Source organism: Mercenaria mercenaria, chromosome 5 (assembly GCF_021730395.1).
Source record: "Mercenaria mercenaria strain notata chromosome 5, MADL_Memer_1, whole genome shotgun sequence".
In the NCBI taxonomy this organism is placed as follows: domain Eukaryota; kingdom Metazoa; phylum Mollusca; class Bivalvia; order Venerida; family Veneridae; genus Mercenaria; species Mercenaria mercenaria.
The window spans coordinates 48,420,734-48,439,236 of NC_069365.1; the positions used below are offsets into that span (position 1 = coordinate 48,420,734).

The 18,503-nt window shown below is 36.2% G+C and overlaps 1 protein-coding gene across 1 annotated transcript; it reads left to right on the forward strand.

The window, feature by feature from the left end:
* Positions 1-3,284: 3,284 nt before the first annotated feature.
* On the forward strand, positions 3,285-7,838 carry LOC123557113 (ganglioside GM2 activator-like). Its single transcript, XM_045348377.2, has 4 exons — positions 3,285-3,542; positions 5,997-6,176; positions 7,049-7,216; positions 7,559-7,838. Exons 1-4 carry the CDS (start codon positions 3,396-3,398, stop codon positions 7,694-7,696), a joined length of 633 nt encoding a protein of 210 aa, XP_045204312.2. The 5' UTR covers positions 3,285-3,395; the 3' UTR covers positions 7,697-7,838.
* Positions 7,839-18,503: the final 10,665 nt, after the last annotated feature.

Below are 18,503 nucleotides of genomic sequence, written 5' to 3' on the forward strand. Positions count from 1 at the left end.
TAGCTTGACTACTCGCCCCGGCATGAGCATTAGCGTTAGCGTCACACAAATGTTAAAGTTTGCGTACCACCCCAAATATTTTCAAAGTCCATTAAGATAATTGCTTTCATATTTTGCATACTTGTTTACCATCATGACCCAAGTCTGTAAAAAGAAAAAGGCAACTCTATCAAGCATTTTGACTGGATTATGGCCCCTTTTCTACTTAGAATATGCTTATTGTAATGTTAAAGTTTGCATACCACCTCCTTAGGTCAAAGGTCAAGGTCACAGAGGTCATGGGTCAAATTCAATAATGACTGTCCAGAGCATTTTCTTTATCATGCTTATTTTTTGTTTGTCGCCAGTTTTTAGTATTCATTGACCTCTTTATAAATATTTACATTGGGAATTCATGGCTGAAACAGGTTTATTTGGGATAACAAGAATTACAACAATTTCTTTGGTGTTCGTGCATTGTGAAACCCCTGTTTTTAACGTAAACATTATATCAGAACGTAACAGTAACGCGCACATTAAGAGTAACAGTAACGTACACATTAAGGATAACAGTAATGTCATATTGAGAACAACGGTAACGTACACATTAAGGATAGCAGTAACGTACATATTAAGAATAACAGTAACATACAAATTGAGAATAACAGTACCATACATATTGAGAGTAACAGTAACGTACATATTGAGAGTAACAGTAACGCACATATTAAGAATAACAGTAATGTACATATTGAGAGCAACAGTTACGTACATATTGAGAGTAACAGTAACGTACATATTAAGAGTAACAGTAATGTACACCTTGAGAGTAACAGTAACATACACATTAAGAAAAACAGTATTGAAAATAACAGTAATGTACACATTGAGAGTAACAGTAACATACACATTAAGAAAAACAGAAATGTACATATTGCAAATAACAGTAACATATACATTAAGAATAACAGTAACGTACATATTGAGAAAAACAGTTACGTACACATTAAGAGTAATAGTAACGTACACATTAAGGATTACAGTAACGTACACATTAAGGATAATAGTAACGTAGATATTATGAATAACAGTAACATACACATTAAGAATAACAATAACGTACACATTAAGAATAACAGTAACGTACATATTGAGAATAACAGTTGCGTACACATTAAGAATAACAGTTAGGTACACATTAAGGGTAATACAGTAACGTACACATTAAGAATAACAGTAAAGTACACAATAAGAATAACAGTAACGTACATATTGAAAATTACAGTAACGTATACATTAAGAATAACAGTAACATACATATTGAGAATAACAGTTACATACACATTAAGAATAACAGTTATGTACACATTAAGGATAACAGTAACGTACACATTAAGAATAACAGTAACGTGCACATTAAGGATAACAGTAACGTACACATTGAGAATAACAGTAACGTACACATTGAGAATAACAGTAACGTACACATTAAGGATAACAGTAACGTACACATTAAGGATAACAGTAACGTACACATTGAGATTAACGGTAACGTACATATTTAGAATAACAGTAACGTATTGAAAATAACAGTAACGTTAACACTGAGAGTAACAGTAATGTACACATTAAGAAAAACAGTAACATACCTATTGACAATAACAGTAATGTAGACATTGAGAGTTACAGTAACATACACATTGAGAATAACAGTAACGTACATATTGAGAATAACAGTAACGTACACATTAAGAATAACAGTAACATACACATTGAGAGTAACAGTAACGTACTGATTGAGAGTAACAGTAACGTACACATTGAGAATAACAGTAACGTACATATTGAGGATAACAGTAACGTACATATTTAGAATAACAGTAACACATATATTGAGAATAACAGTAAAGTACACATTCAGAATAACAGTAACATACACATTGAGAGTAACAGTAATGTACACATTGAGAATAACAGTAACGTACACATTAAGAATAACAGTAACGTACACGTTGAGAATAACAGTAACGTGCATATTGAGAATAACAGTAACGTACACATTGAGAATAACAGTAACGTGCACATTAAGAATAACAGTAACGTACACATTGAGAGTAACAGTAACGTACACATTGAGAGTAACAGTAACGTGCAGAGAGAAACAAATGGTCCCAGGAACTATTTTAGATTGTCAATTTTTTACCAAATATATTTGAATATTTGTTTTTCAAGGTGCTCATTAGCTCAATATGAAGAGCAGAAGAGCAACTGCACACACCCGTTTGTCCCCGTCCCGATGTAGTTGCACTAATTTAATTATTTTCGCTCAATTAAAAAAAAATCAAGCTCAATTATATAATCCTCTCCTCAGTCCGCTTCCTGAAAGAAAAACAGTTGTAGTGGCATATGAGAATGGGTAATCGCGACTCCAGTTGGACTTGAAAACACGAATCTTATTAACAATAGAGCTCTCATTTTCTTACCGAGCTTCATCAAATTTGGTTCGAATGTTGTATTAAACATCTGTTGTACTTATGAAGCTTGGTTACCGAGGTTTAAAAGTTATGTCGTTATATCAAAGCAGAGAAAAAAAGATTATTAGCACTTTAGAAAACACACTTTGGTCTGAATCTGCATAAAACCTTTCGTATACGTGTACTCTAATGCGCGAATTAGGACCATCATGGCCCTCTTGTTTACCTCTCGATGAGGCTTTACTTTAAAATCGTCCCTTGGATTCGGCATTTGCAGGGTGATGGACCCTTGAATTAATTGAATAATGACAACATTTTATGTTGCCAGTTTTTCCAAAAAGAGGGTTTATTTCCTGTTTTCTTGTAAACAACGTCGATATAGCAGTTTAAAAGTGATGATCATAGACAACATTAAACTGAAGGCCATATTGAAACTATAATTGTTTTCAGGGTCTATGCTGTCTTCATATTCCCTGTGATGATATTATTATTCACATTAAAATCGCCCCTTGTACGTCTTGTTGTATTATCTGACTATCTCCTTAATCTCAAACTCCAAACATATATTGGCCGTGACTATTCAACTTTTCGTGCATTAATATCATCATTAATTGATAACATGGCCTATAAAGATTTATAAAATTTATTAAATTGAATATGAATTTGATATTTATATTACTAGTAACCTGATTATTTTACAGCAGGTTGCAAGTACAGACGTAGTTAAATTTTATCAACTATCTTAAGACAAAGTCTGAACTTTGACTGGAGATCTATGTCAGTTATCAGTAAGTTATCTTACGAATTTATGATAAAGGCATCCTATCCAATAGCATAGCATATTAAGTCCCATATTTAAGTAAAAACACCATTCTCTGCATCTCAGTTTTATATTGATTCACTCTTTTTTTATGTCTCATTGATTTAAATCCAAAAGAAAAGATGCGCGTTCTATTGTTTACTGTTGCCATGGTGATTGCCTATGCGGCTGCCATGCCAAACGTTTTGGAGTTTGAGATGAAGGAGTTGGATAAAGTGGAAAATTTCATACAAACGAAAGAAGATCTGATTGATTTTCTTACAGAAGGAGTAAGTATATATTTTAAGCTTTTCCCTCGCATTTCTTAGCTATTTTTGTACTTTAATGATTATTGCAGCTTAGTTATAAAAGCATGTTTCGATCCGATACGAATTGTACATGGTTTTCAAAGTCTTGGAACGCGCTGGTGTGGGAGGAGCAAGCAAAATTAAGGTGTAAACAGAACAGTCAATTAAATAAAAAAATTCAATTTCTTCTGGATGTTACAATGCAACCAAGCACCATAATAGCAGACTCCGTTTCATTGAAACAGTTAAATACGAAACCTTAGTAGACCATATAGCACCAACTTAAGCATGAACTGCGGAATGGACGTCAAGATGCCAGGTGATCAGATTAGACATTGTATAACAAAACTGAGTTCAATTATTGGGAGACTGTACGCAAACAGATACTCGCCGTGACTTTTCAGCTGTTCGCCCTTTTTATTTAATCTATCACGTGATGATACAATAGAAACTAGTACTATTCTTAATGTTTTTAGTTGTATTAAGGGTCTGAAGTATTCATAGCAAGATCCGAAATATACAGTCTAAAATACGCTGTATTTTTCGTATTGGCCTAGTGTCGAAATATCCATATTTTTTGGCATATGCACGTGACAACTCTTCCGATTCTTTAATAAAAAGTCATTCGGAATTACTTCTCTTGCATATAGACAGCGAAGTTGCATATTATATATATAGACAGCAGTAAAATGATACATTTCTTATTTCTAAAGAGCACTGAATTTCTTAGTAAGAGCATTTTCTATCAGGTGATCATAGTTTTGGTTCAAAGTTTGACGCAAATTAAGTTTTCGATTTTTAAGCGTTTAATGTAACACGTGATAACGCGCAAATCTAATTGATGAGAGAAAAGTATGGACTTCAAGTACTTGATCAAGTTTGCAATCTTGAATTGAAAATGTGTGAATATATTTTTATTGTGGCGTGTAATAAAGAGGTATTTTAATAGTGTTAATTACAATATTGAATTCATTTGACCCGTACACGGCAGTAATAACCCAGATTTGGACTCGACATTCACCTCGTTTGAATATGGATTGCTACTGCTTTGTACTCGTCCATGTAACCACTGTAAATAAAATACTAGCCCTTTGTCATATAAATGGGGAAAACGTTGTTTAATACCAAGAACCCTGATTTACACACCGCTTCATTTGCTATCATCATATACATGAACAACGTACATAAAAGCATGGGAGACGATTATTTAGTTAGCGAATAGTTTCAGGCAATTTGTCAATGACAATCATAGGCCTAGCTTTTGAATAATGGCTAAATTTGATAAAATAACTCAGTTCTTCGGCCTCCGAGCAGTTAGAATACAATATGCTTCTGATATGAACCGCCGTCATGATCCTATTAAAATACGGGACATTTCAGATGCCCGGGATTGTATAGACAAAATAAAGTGAAAAGCATTTGTCAGTGATATAAAGCATAGCAATAAGACTGATCTGTCTAAAAACTACACAAAACAGTAAAACATATACTATCTAACGTTTGATTGTTTTGAACTTCACAATATACTTACTATAGAAAATCGGCAAATAAAAAAATAGGGTTGTGTGCTTGATTTTTTGCTAGGCCAAAAAATTGGATCTCGCACAAGTTTTCATAACGAGCGTTTATGGGAAAATGACAATTTTGGTAACACTTTCGTTAATATAATTTTTCTACAATGTTGATCTCAATGAAACTTCTCAAAGTCGTAAATAAACATATGGTCTATATTATGATGAAATAAAATATATAGGTCCGCGTGCTTGTGTTTGAGCTATTTGCCCGTGGTTAAGGAATCATCCCGGATTTTTTTTGTCAGTCGTTTCAATATCATATTTTGTCTTTATAATAACGTTGCCGTTTTAAAAAAAAACTTTACTCACGGGTTGCCATTAATAAAAAAGTGATTTTCAGTCCACGCTTTATTCTACGTTTTCCGGATAAATAACGCTACACCATTACTTCTGTTAATCAAATATGTAGAACTACATTAAAACTTCTAATTTAGAATTTACATTTTTAAGCTAGAGTGCCTGCCATATATAAATTATAACCTTATTAAATTAATCTTGAGTTCGATCGATCGAGTTTGACCATTTTATTCGACAAACACAAATTGTATTTAAAAGTCAGTAGTACATATAAGAATGTAAGTTGCTATTTGCGACATTCATTTTTTGTTAAGAGATTTCATCTAATTTTGTTTTAGTATAAAATTTTGGAATCACATGTAATTATCGAGTTTATTCTCCTCCTCATCCTACATGAAAGCACAATCACAGCAATATCATACTTCTGAAACATACAAGAACCCGTATCAATTAGCTACACGAAATGGACAAACGGTCACTTTGCCAACTTATACAGGCTTGTAAAAAATGTCACAGAGTGTCATATATTTTGTTATAATATGTATGTGAACTTTGGTATTTTCAGCACAAAGCTAATAAACAGCCCGTCAAGCTCAAGTCATTCTCCTTCCAAGACTGTGGAGGAGCAAACGCAATGATCAACATCAATCAAGTCACTGTCACTCCAGACCCACTTGCCTTCCCTGGACCTTTGAACGTAATGGCTAACTTCACGATTAACAGCGACGTCGGTAGTCCATTGCCGGTAAGGATGTACATTTTATATACATAACTCTTGCTTTGTTGCATAAATTTAGTACTTATTATAATGTATTTTCATATATGTTTCAAGCGTGTACATGGTACATCTTAAGCTGATTTTTTTTTTTTAACTTTCTTCATCAAAACATATATAATATGCGATACTCTGCCTCTAAATAACCAGTCCAGCTACTTGATCTGACTGTATATATTCATGATCAAAAACCCTCAAAAACATATTAATCCTTTTTAATCTTGTTTGACTTGAGGATAGTTTTGAACAGTGGGGCATCTGGGGTCTTCCTCTACCTTCTATGCTGAAAAGCCCCCACATGACCTAAACTTGTATCGGTGTGATGTTAGACCCAACAAAACAAACAAAGAGTTGTGAACAGTTTAATTCTATCATTAAATCTAATAACTCTTTTTGGGTTGCAGTATCTTGTAATGTTTCACTGAATCTTCATATTTACGGTCTTGTTTTATCTGATTGGTCTTATCATCACAATCTGACTCTTGCTTATCTGACTCTTGCTCATCTGACTCTTGCTTAGCTGACTCTTGCTTATCTAGCCCCATGTGGTTCTGGGACGATCTGTGTATGAAAAGAATTGGAACCACTGCTTTACCCTTGCATGTTCGTAAGAGGCGACTAATAGGGTCTTAACACTTGGTTTTGCAGTAACTCTGTGATTCCAGCAGGTATGCAAATTTTAATTTCCATACCTCATGTTTTTATTTCGATGTAAATGAGATATGGAACCAAAATTTGTAGTCCTGTTTGGCGCCATATAACCTATACTGTGTTGGTGCGCCGTAAAACCCAAATAAATAAATAAATCTTGCTTATCTACGATTTCATTTATTATATTTCAGGGTGATTTGCTGATCGAAAAGAAGATTCTAGGAAAATTTGTGAAGGTTCCTTGTATCGACAACTTTGGTTCCTGCCATTATCCCGACCTTTGTGAACTTTTGGAACAAGTACAGTGCCCGGACCCTATAGTCAGAATAGGAATTGATTGCACCTGTCCTTTGAAAAAGGTGAGTTTTACATAACATAATGTTACTGCAATATACAAATAGAATACACCCGATTCCGAGCCAGAACCGCAAGTACACCATTGTAATGTATAGACTGAGATATTATATCAAAAATGATGAAGTCAGATACAAAAGCGGTAATATGTAGAACTCGCGCTAAATTTGATGTTTTTAAATTGTGTAAGTAAAAAAGTCGTATACAAAGCGGTAATAAATAGAACTCACGCTAGATTTGATGTTTAATTATGTAAGCTGTGAATGCACGTTAATCTGCATACATTCTAGTCACACTAGGCAAGTTTACATATTAGCTGCTGTTTATATGATTTTGCTTTCTTACAGAACGCCTATCTGCTGCCAAAGACTGAATTTGAAATAGATGCAAGCGTGATCCCTGCGGGAGATTATCACATCCGTGGTAACGTAACTTATACAGGAAAAGAAGCGGCGTGCCTTGACCTTATGCTTTCCTTCGAATAGCTTCATCTGCCAATAGCAAAGCAAATTAATTTTTCATTAAGCCATTTTTATACTTTGTGATATTTATGTTTGTAGTATGCCCTGATAATGTAAGAATGTATGTTATACACTTCAATAGTATTCTATAAATTCCGAAGCAATAGGTTTCTTTTGTTTTATTTTTATAACCAAAGTACATGTCTTTATAACACTTATTCTTATATAAAGAAACAAAAGACAAAATCAAGAATGAGATTTGTCACTCGGCAGCATATACGAAAACCTTTCCATTTATTTGGCAAACTTCTTGTATAATTATGTACAAGCAGTACCCTGCAGGTTGATGCAATGTGTAACAACGGCTTTAACGCGGCAGTATTCAGCAATCCGTTCTAAAAACAATTCTGTCACGATTATCAAGCTACTCAAACGAGCCATTATATAATAAAACCCATAATAATAAATGTATGTAAAACAAACACAGTTCCTTGTATCTGCCTGGAAAAATAAAACAAGAAAATTAAATTTATTATTATACAGTATATACGAAAATATTATGTATCAACATTTCCTTCGCCGATACCATGGTGTAACGGTCAGTTTTTTCCTCGGGGAAGAAATTGACTGGTCAGTTTTTTCGCCCCCCCCCCCCCCCCCCCCCCCTCCACCCCCTAGTCAATTTTCCTCCCGACTGCAACTGGATACTCTTGATCATTCTTATGGGGGATACTAACTAGTCAATTCCTTTCCCCCTCGTCAATTTTTCTGACTAGTCAATTATTTCCCGTTAGTGAATTGGAACTGGGTATTCTTGGTTATTCTTAACTTACCTGCTTTTTATTTCTGATAGTCGGTTTTCATGATTTAAATTTCATATAAAATGAGAAATATGTGCTACGGAGAAAAGAACTTACTGGTCAATCCCTCACCTGATAGTGAATTATTGTGTGTAAATTAATTGGTAAGTACTGGCTAGGGGGGGAAAGAACAGACCGGTTAATTTCTTCCCCCAACTAACAGAGCAAGTACTGGCTATGAGGGGAAGAACTGACTCGTCAATTTCATTTCCCCACCCGACAGGTTAAGTACTGGCTGGGGGGAAAGAACTGACCGGTCAATTTTCTCCACCCCCTCCCCTCCCCCCACCCTGACAGGTCAAGTATATGCTGGGGGGGGGGGGGAATTGACTGTTCAATTTTTCCCCCAAGCTAACAGAGCAAGTAATGGCTAGGCGGGGAAACTGACTGGTCAACTTCATTTCCCAAACCGACAGGTCAAGAACTGGCTGGGGGAAAGAACTGACCGGTCAATTTCTTCCCCCACCTAACAGAGCAAGTACTTGCTGGGATGGCGGGGGGGGGGGGAAGAACTGATTGGTCAACTTCATTTCCAACCCGACAGGTCAAGTACTGGCTGGGGGAAAGAACTGACCGGTCAATTTCTTCCCCCACCTGACAGGCCAAGTACTGGTTAGGGGGAAAGAATTGACAGGCAAATTTTCTCCCCCACCTAATAGGTCAAGTACTGGCTAGGGGGGAAAGAACTGACTGGTCAATTTCTTCCCCCACCTGACAGGTCAAGTACTGGCTAGGGGGGGGGGGGAAGAACTGACCGGTCAATGTCTTCCCCCTACTAACAGAGCAAGTACTGGCTTGGGGGAGGGAAAGAACTGACCGGTCAATTTTTCCCCAACCTTACAGAGCAAGTACTGGCTTTAGGGAAAGAACTGACTCGTCAATTTCATTTCCCCACCCGACAGGTTAAGTACTGGCTGGGGGGAAAGAACTGACTGGTCAATTTCTTCCCCCTCCTGATAGGTCAAGGACTGGCTAGGGTTAGTTCCCCAACTGACAGGTCAAGTACAGGCTAGGGGGGAAAGAACTGACCAGTCAATTTCTTTCCCCATCTAACAGAGCAAGTACTGGCTAGGCGGGAAAGAACTGACTGGTCAACTTCATTTCCCCACCTGACAGGTCAAGTACTGGCTGGGGGAAAGAACTGACTGGTCAATTTCTTCCCCCACCTGACAGGTCTAGTACCGGTTAGGGGGAAAGAACTGACCGGCCAATTTCTTCCCCCACCTGATAGGTCTAGTACTGGCCAGAGGGAAAAGAACTGACCGGTCAATTTCTCTCCCCGCCCCTCTACTAACAGAGCAAGTACTGGCTAGGGGGGAAAGAACTGACCAGTCAATTCCCCCCCCCCACCTAATAGAGGCAGTACTGGCTGGGGGTGGGGGCGGGGGGTAAAGAACTGACTGGTCAACTTCATTTCCCAAACCGACAGGTCAAGAACTGGCTGGGGGAAAGAACTGACCGGTCAATTTCTTCCCCAACCTAACAGAGCAAGTACTGGCTGGGAGGGGGGGGGGGGGGGGTGGAGAACTGACTGGTCAACTTCATTTCCCAAACCGACAGGTCAAGTACTGGCTGGGGGAAAGAACTGACCGGTCAATTTCTTCTCCCAACTGACAGGTCAAGTACTGGTTAGGGGGAAAGAATTAACCGGCAAATTTCTTCCCCCACCTAATATGTCAAGTACTGGCTAGGGGGGAAAGAACTGACTGGTCAATTTCCTCCCCCACCTGACAGGTAAAGTACTGGCTACGGGGGAAAGAACTGACTGGTCAATTTCTTCCCACATCTGATAGTGAAGTGAAGTGTGTGCTAGGGGGAAAGAACTGACTAGTCAATTTCTTCCCCCACCTGATAGGTAAAGTACTGGTTAGGGGGGAAAGAACTGACTTAACAACTTCTTCCCCACCTGACAGATCAAGTACTTGTTAAGAGGAGGGGGGGGGGGGGGGGGGGAGGACTGACCGGCCAGTTTCTTCCCCCACCTGATAGGTCAAGTACTGGCTAGGGTTTGTTCCCCCACCTGACAGGCTAAGGGCGAAAGAACTGACAAGTCAATTTCTTCCCCCATCTAACAGAGCAAGTACTGGCTAGGGGGAAAGAACTGACCGGTCAATTTCTTTCCCCACCTGTCAGGTCAAGTATATGCTGGGGTGGGGGGGGGGGGAAGAACTGACTCGTCAATTCCTTCCACAACCTGACAGGTCAAGTATATGCTAGGAGGGGGGGGGGGCAGAACTGACCAGTCAATTTCTTCCTCCACCTAACAGAGCAATTATGGCTAGGCGGGGAAAGAACTGACAAGTCAATATCTTCCCCAACCTGACAGGTCAAGTATATGCTAGTGGGTGGAGGTGGGGATGGGGGAGAACTGATCATTTAATTTCTTCTCCCCACCTGACAGGTCAAGTACTGGCTGGGGGGGGGGACTGACCAGTCAATTTCTTCATTCACTTAACAGGTCAGAAAAAAGGTCAAGTTCATGCCTGGGGGGAAAGACCAGAACGGTCATTTCCTCCCCCGCACCTGACAGATATTAAATAGTGATAGCAATCAAACAGAAGTTAAGAAATTTGATTTGACAAAAAAAAAAAAAAAAACAAAAAAAAAAACAAAAAAAAAACATTTGTTAAAGTTACAAAAAAAAGAAACATATATTAGGTTTATTCAAATGAAAAACAATACCTATTTCATCTGAAATTTAAATGGAAAATAAACAGACAACTAATAACAATACCGAAAGAAACCAGTACTTGAAGCGAAAACTCCCCTATCAGAAAACTAATATGAAGAGAGATTTTTCCCCGGGAAAAGAGCTGACTGGGGGAAAAACTGGGCTGTTACACCGGAACGAATCCACTGGCACCAGACCAGAGGGAAAATGACTTCTTCTCATGAACCGCTTGGCATCATTATAAGGTTCTCTCCCAAGTTTGTTCAAATTTTAAAGTAGAGTTTAAAAAGAAAATATCTTTAATCAACTTCTTCTCAAGAACGACTACTCATTATAAATGTGCTAATATGTATCAGTGGTACCCATATTATGCAAACACCGTCAGAATATACAATAGAACAAAACACCGACTGTCACAGTAGAAAATACCTGTTTGAAATTGACGACGAAATACATTGATCAGCGCTTTGTGTATTTATTGACAAAATAATCAAATAATGATTCGATTGTTATAGGTGCAGAAATGTGTGAATACATATTTATAACACATTTACAACTTGGTTCACTTCAACAGGATGTACTGTAGCCTTGCATGTTTATTACATTTAAGGTGAACAGAAATCTTTTGCTGGCCTTCATGGCAGTTGATAAAAAAAACACCATGTTGAATATCCTGGAAATTAATCACCAATGTATGTATGTGTGCAGATAGCTTTAGTTAAACACGTAATTACATACCTCTTCTTTTGTTAGACAGAGGTCTATATTTTTCTGAAAGACCTTGAACAATAGAATTCTCGTGCAGAGGTCTAGTTGTTCTGACCCAGGCCTGAGCACGTGAAAAAATGATGAAATAGCATCTATCAAACACATGAGTATGTTTCAATAACATGCTTTTTATGGTGATTTTATCAAAACATTATTTTCAGTTGAATAAATTTGAATAATTGAATATTAAGCAACACAGATTTTAGCGAGCAAACTGGTATCCCCCGCAAAATGGGTTTGTGGTGAGGAATGGCAAAGAAATATATTCAGCAAATAGTTAAGGATGTTACTAAGAAGCATATAATTTCTTTAGTCAGGATCAATTTAACAGAGAACGAATGTTTTAAGTGTACATAATAAATGTATGCTAAATTGATCCTGGCTAAGCTTTTAGAATAATTTCATATGTTGATAACGATTCATGGAAAGTTTAAATTTGTTTTATTTTTTTAGATGGAGGGAGAGGGGGAAGATGCCGGGTGGGGGTACAAAACTTCACATGTTGATAACAAATACTGGTGTGAAAAAAGAAAGAAAAACAAGTGTTGGGGTTGGGTGCATGATCGGTATGGTGGGGGTGCCTGGGTGGAGGAGCAAGGTGGGGAGAGGGTACAACTTTGCATGTTGATAAATATTCATGGAACGTCTAAGGTTAAAAATTTAGATTTTTTTTTAATGGGGGATGGGGAGGGGGAAGAGGTGTGACCAGGGAGTTAGGATGACTGGGTGTGGGTACACAACAACACCTGTTGATAATAAATGTTTATTGAAAAATTGAAAGAAGTTTAATGAAATTCTACCGATTGTTTAGTTTATTATGTACAAATATGTGAATTTTTAAACAGTAAAAGGGCAATTACTCTGAAGTTTCTAAAAATATGTCACAGGTTATGAAGCATAAATTGCCATATTTATTGCCCCCTTTATAGTTAACACTAGAACCTACTAATGGCCATAATTCTGGTGTTACTTGGGCAGTCTGACTGAAACTTGACGGTAATAGTGGTAATTAATTAACTAAAAAACATGTATACGAAGTTTTATTTAAATATTCCAAACCACTTCCTAGATATGGCTCCGGAAGGACGGATTTGTGTGACCTTTGTCAAATTATATCAAGTTTCTTCATTGACGCTTTTAGTAAAAGGTTTTACAACAGTTTTGACAATGTCATTTGGTGTTTCTCTGCAAAAATGAAAGTATTTTTTACTTTACCGATGTTTCATGTTGTCTACTGATATCGAAGTACTGTTTCTGGTAGGCAGGCGATTATTATCCTGCATAAACCTTTCAGGCGCGGTGAGTAAATGTTTATAATGTTTCACCGTAATCAATCAAGATCAAAATCAAGGTAATATTTCATAGGGTAACATACATTCCCGGCCTTACATGTACACTATTACCATTTCCTACACCTACATAAATACAAGTACGAGGTCTTTCCTACAGAAAAAGACCTCGTACTCGGTCGATATCCTATACATATTCATGGCGCTTCAAACGACAAAATTAAATACAAAATAAATAATGGAAAATGCATGAAAAAGAAATAACAACAAACATATTTGAGACCGTGCATGAAAAATCAACATATGGCTTTGCGACAACAGGGATCCAGACCAGCCTGCGCATCCGCGCAGCCTGTCAGGATCCATGTGTTCGCTTTAAAGCCTACTGCATTAGAGAAACCGTAGCGAACAGCAGGATCCTGACTCAGACTGCGCGGATGCGCAGCTGGTCTGGAGCCATGCTGGTCACAAAGCCATTATGTTGATTTTCTCATGGCGCGGCATATTTATAGACACGTTTAGTGTAGCCCCGTTGGCAACACGATGGTAATGAAACACTATTAGGGTCAGTTTTTGTTAAAATTGACGTTAACATACCACAATATTTTAGTTACAGAACGTAACCACATATCAACGTTTTAGCATGATATAGAAATGGTAATTTTCAACTAACAGAGAAAGAAGTGTTTCCATTTAAAAGTCTATAATTATATAGAGGATATGACATATGTGTCTTTTCATATTTAAGTTGAATAAAGCATAATTTTTATTCAACGAGTTCAATGTATAAAGCTTCCTTTCATCTCCATCATGCCAGCTTTCTAACCTGAAAAACATCGAAATTTCTTTTTTCTTCGCCTATTATAGTCAATTCGACCAATATCTTCAATACTTAAAACGATGTCAACGTCAAATCTGGAGATACGAAAATTAAGTAGGGTACTTATTTCACTCCCACGACGTCAAGCATGTGATAAATATAATTAAACTTACGTTTGACGTATTTTCTAGCTTTTTAGAATTTCTACGAATGAAACATCGCTACTCTACAGATCAGAACTACAATTTATGAAAAGGAAACACACTTTATGAGTCACTTAAGATTTGGTAGTTTATCACTTACATGAGAAAAAGGACATCCAGGGAGAATAGTTCGGGACAATAATCCATAACTGTCACTAAACTAAATTCTAGATAAAAGCTGAGTACGCTGTATGATGAAGCGCAATGTCCCCGAGCAAATGTGCACTTAACATTTCCGATTCTGACGTCTGAGGCTTTTCCTGAATATTTCAGTATCAAATTGCTTGGAAAGTTTGAGAAAATCACCAAATAATATGAAAAGCGTTTAACAGGGTAAAGTAGGAACTCAGCAGAATTCGACATATCTGTAATGCCTTTTTACATAAAGATTTAACATTATCATATATTTCTGAGTCAGACATTTCGTTTTACAAATTCTAAAATTCTTTAAACATCGCCGTAGCAGAGTACAGAGGATCTTAATATTTTAGATGAAATATTTCTAAATTTGCAAACCTTTGAGGCAGTTCTATTCTGTTTCACCTGAAAAATTACCTAATACTACAAGAGTTCAGATATTCTACTAACCAGGAAATATGATAGTTTTATGAAAGCAGTGAGACTAAAGAGCTTACATTAAAGGAACACTGGTAGTGGGCGTCTAGCGATTATCGATATTTTTAGTTCGAATGCGTCAACCTCCGCGCAGGAATATTGTCAAACAATCATCCTTGCCTTCAAGCAAATCACGTGACGATGGTACAACCATGTGATCCTAAAATGGCGGCGCGCTTGGCAACGCCGGGTAAATCAAATGCTTGCCTTAATCTACAGTCAAACTGACATTTATGTAACAACCTTTAAGAAAATAATGAACGTATTTGACATATCCTATATGCCACTCGTCAAATGTTCTTACTGTACTCAAAATACCGTCAAGTAATTTCATTGTTTACATTTTTAGGTGCGCGTCAAAACACCAGAAAATGAAGTAATTTTAGTATTACTGCATTATTTTTTAGTTTTCAGCTCGTTTTATAAACAAAATGTATAATATTTAACTATTGAGATAAAAAAAACTTTGTACAACAAAATTAAAATAAAGAAAAATATAACTCGGCTGAAATTCAGCCCAATTTATACGTGGTGGAAGTGTCTACTGTACCGACAAGGGGAAGTAACACTGGTTGGAGTTTGCGAATGCGTATTCCCCGTATTCGGTTTCGGCATTTTCCGGTTGTAATGGAAAAGCCATTAACGGTTATAGCCGAAGGATACCGAAATAGTACACAATGATACGTACTAACACGGAGATTGCCGAGTGTCATTACGGATTTTCCGTTACTTTTGGTCTTCTTCTGTTAATATGTAATGCCGCTGTGTGCAGTGTGAATCAATCTAAACCATAACCTCTGTCACCAGAACTATTGTGCGTTCCCAATATTGGACATAATTATATTTTCTTGAGCCATCTTGGCAAAAATAACGCAATAAAACAAGTGTTTCTTAGCAGCTGTAATAACATTGAAGATATTTTTCCTGAAATGTGTAACAGTAATATTTAATATTAACATTAAGGGTCATTCTCTAGTTGCATAACTTCCTAAGTGGAAGTCGTATGCCAACAATGTAAGGCTCAATATAAGATTAGACAAAATATGATCGCGTAGAATCGGAAGATGTTGATGAATTCATTTGACTGTTTCCTTTCGTGCATATCAGTCAGAATACGATGTTAAATAGTACTGTAAAGATGGCAGTGGGTGAGATAATATTATAACTAACGCATGTTAAATGACTGTTGGTGAAACTTTGCTCTGAAGTCAAAATTTAATGCTTTCAGTTGAAAATGCTTAATATTATGCAGAATAGATACAACAAATAAGATTCATCGATGAATCCTGTATGTATCCTTATTTTTCAATTGTACAATATTTTAAGGGTAACTTGCCAAACAAATACTTGTTTATGAGTATTTTGATATAATCCTTTAAACTGTCATATAAATAAAAAAAAATCACAACCAAGACCCTCTTTGGCACTTTGCCAATTAGATCAGAAACCTTCAGAGATATGTTGCAACATGTACATATGAAAAAAAGTAATCACAACTCTGAAATGGGATATTTTTGCAACTTTCAAATATTCGGGCTGGTGCTAATAGTAATATAACATTTCACATATTTTCTTTTTCTACGATAAGCAAGTGGCGGCCGTAAAAGGCACAGACACTTCCACTAAGTTTTATTATTATTAGCAAGTCCTTGCAGGTCATTTAGTTCACGCAAAGACATTTGGTAATAATATTGGCACCAGAAGGCAATAACATAATTTGCTGCATATTCTTTCTAGTTACTGTAACAGCTATCATGTGGCTCTTTATTTTTAAGAGGTATGCAAACTGTTATTTCTCTTATTCAAATCGATCACTTTCTGAATTGAATTTAACCTTTAGCCTGCTGGCGGCAAGTGATTCTGCCTTTGCGAACAGTGCAGACCAAGATCAGCCTGCACATGGTCTGCACTGTTCACTATTTAGTCAGTAAATTTTCAGTGAACACCCGTTCGAATTATAAATAGTATTGCCCAAATTGAATGATGGACCAGATCATTTTAGAAATTAAGCAGGGTAAATGGTAAGACAAGAGGTTTAGTATGATCCTACGGAGAGGAAGCAAATCAGTTTCGTTTATTCCGCTGGTCGTGATGAGAACATTCTGCAAGAAATTTGACTGGTGAAAAAAAAACTGTTTCTTTGGCAAGGTAATTGAATTGTATGAGAAAATAAACTCAAATAAATGTATTTTCAGATATTCTGTAAGTTGTAACGTTAATTAGAGGTTATGTGATTACAAGACTTCAGCTACTTTGAATTATTCAGTACGTTTAATTCCCCTGTGAACAGCCTGTCTTGTGGTTTCAAGAAATCAAGAAATTGTGGAAATCAGACTTTATCAATGTCTTTGTCTCTATGACTTTGTATGAATACACCCAGTCTTAAATGTGTTATTGTTTGCGAAACAAGACGAAACAAGACACTTATTTCTGCTGTTTACAATTGTTGTCAGACTATCTGTAAACTTTTCAAATAACATGAACAATAGTAAGTAAAATCATACTAATGATTATTATAACATCTATTGATAATATTTTCGGAAAAGTAGACTTCAAATTGTCGCTATGTCAAAGAAAACAATTCTAATAAAATACACATCTGCTAGATACAAAGACCGTCTAGTAGAAATTACACCTAAATTTATACGAGTACGATCAGTAAAATTTACGTTATTTGCAACAGACTAAAGGTTGCTGTTAAATTTTTCCACAGATCAGTTTATTCTTACACTATGAAGTGTACATGTGCCAATAACTCTCAAAATCAACATGCAGCGCTTACTAAAAACGAAACAAGAAAAATTAGTTTAATAAAGGATACTTCGCGATTCTGTAATAATGAACCAAAATTAGGAGTGAATGTGATCTCATCTGTTTAAATCATTTTTTTATGTAAAATCTTAAGTATGGTCTTGTAAGCTGAAGCAAATCTTTCTTGATAGAACTGTTTACTCTCTACAACTCGAACATGTAACCTTATTTAACGTAATTTTAAGTCATCAGCAAAATTAATTCATTCACATGGTTATCTTTCAGCAGAGCAAGCGTTAATCAATTCTAAATGTCTCGATAATTTTGATATTTTCTTTAGAAACGATTTTGTAACATACTAATAGTCTAAGAGCTATTAATTTATGTTTTACACAGTATTGGATATACTATTCGCAATATTCAATTTTAACTCTCTCGCAATGTGATGCACACTACACGAAAACGCAACATGTAAATAAACTAACAAAAACAAAAAGAAACAAAACCACAAACAGTTCCTGCTAAAATTTTCATAGGGAAAAACTGATTTTTATTAATGAAATGGAAATGATTAAGAATAATAGCTACCATTACCTTCAGAGACCTGTAAAATGATGAATATTTTATATTATATTGCCAAACACAGGAGGAATTTCTAAGAACAAGTTGAATTAATCAGTAATTTTTTGTTTTTCAATTGTGTTTTAATCATGATTGTTCTACGAAAAAAGCAGTAACAGTATTTGATATTTAAGTTGTCAACATGACTTCTGGTTTTAAGTCTAAACATAACATGTCTCTGAACTTAAATGAATTGGATTTCTAATAACACTCTTTCCCTTAGGTTTAAATGA

What these genes read in the sequence shown, in the direction of transcription:
- LOC123557113 (XM_045348377.2), top strand. Translation starts at nt 3,396, where the DNA reads ATGCGCGTTCTATTGTTTACTGTTGCCATGGTGATTGCCTATGCGGCT. An exon ending in TTGATTTTCTTACAGAAGGA is followed by an intron (nt 3,543 to 5,996) that starts GTAAGTATATAT and finishes TGGTATTTTCAG; the next exon opens with CACAAAGCTAATAAACAGCC. An exon ending in ACGTCGGTAGTCCATTGCCG is followed by an intron (nt 6,177 to 7,048) that starts GTAAGGATGTAC and finishes ATTATATTTCAG; the next exon opens with GGTGATTTGCTGATCGAAAA.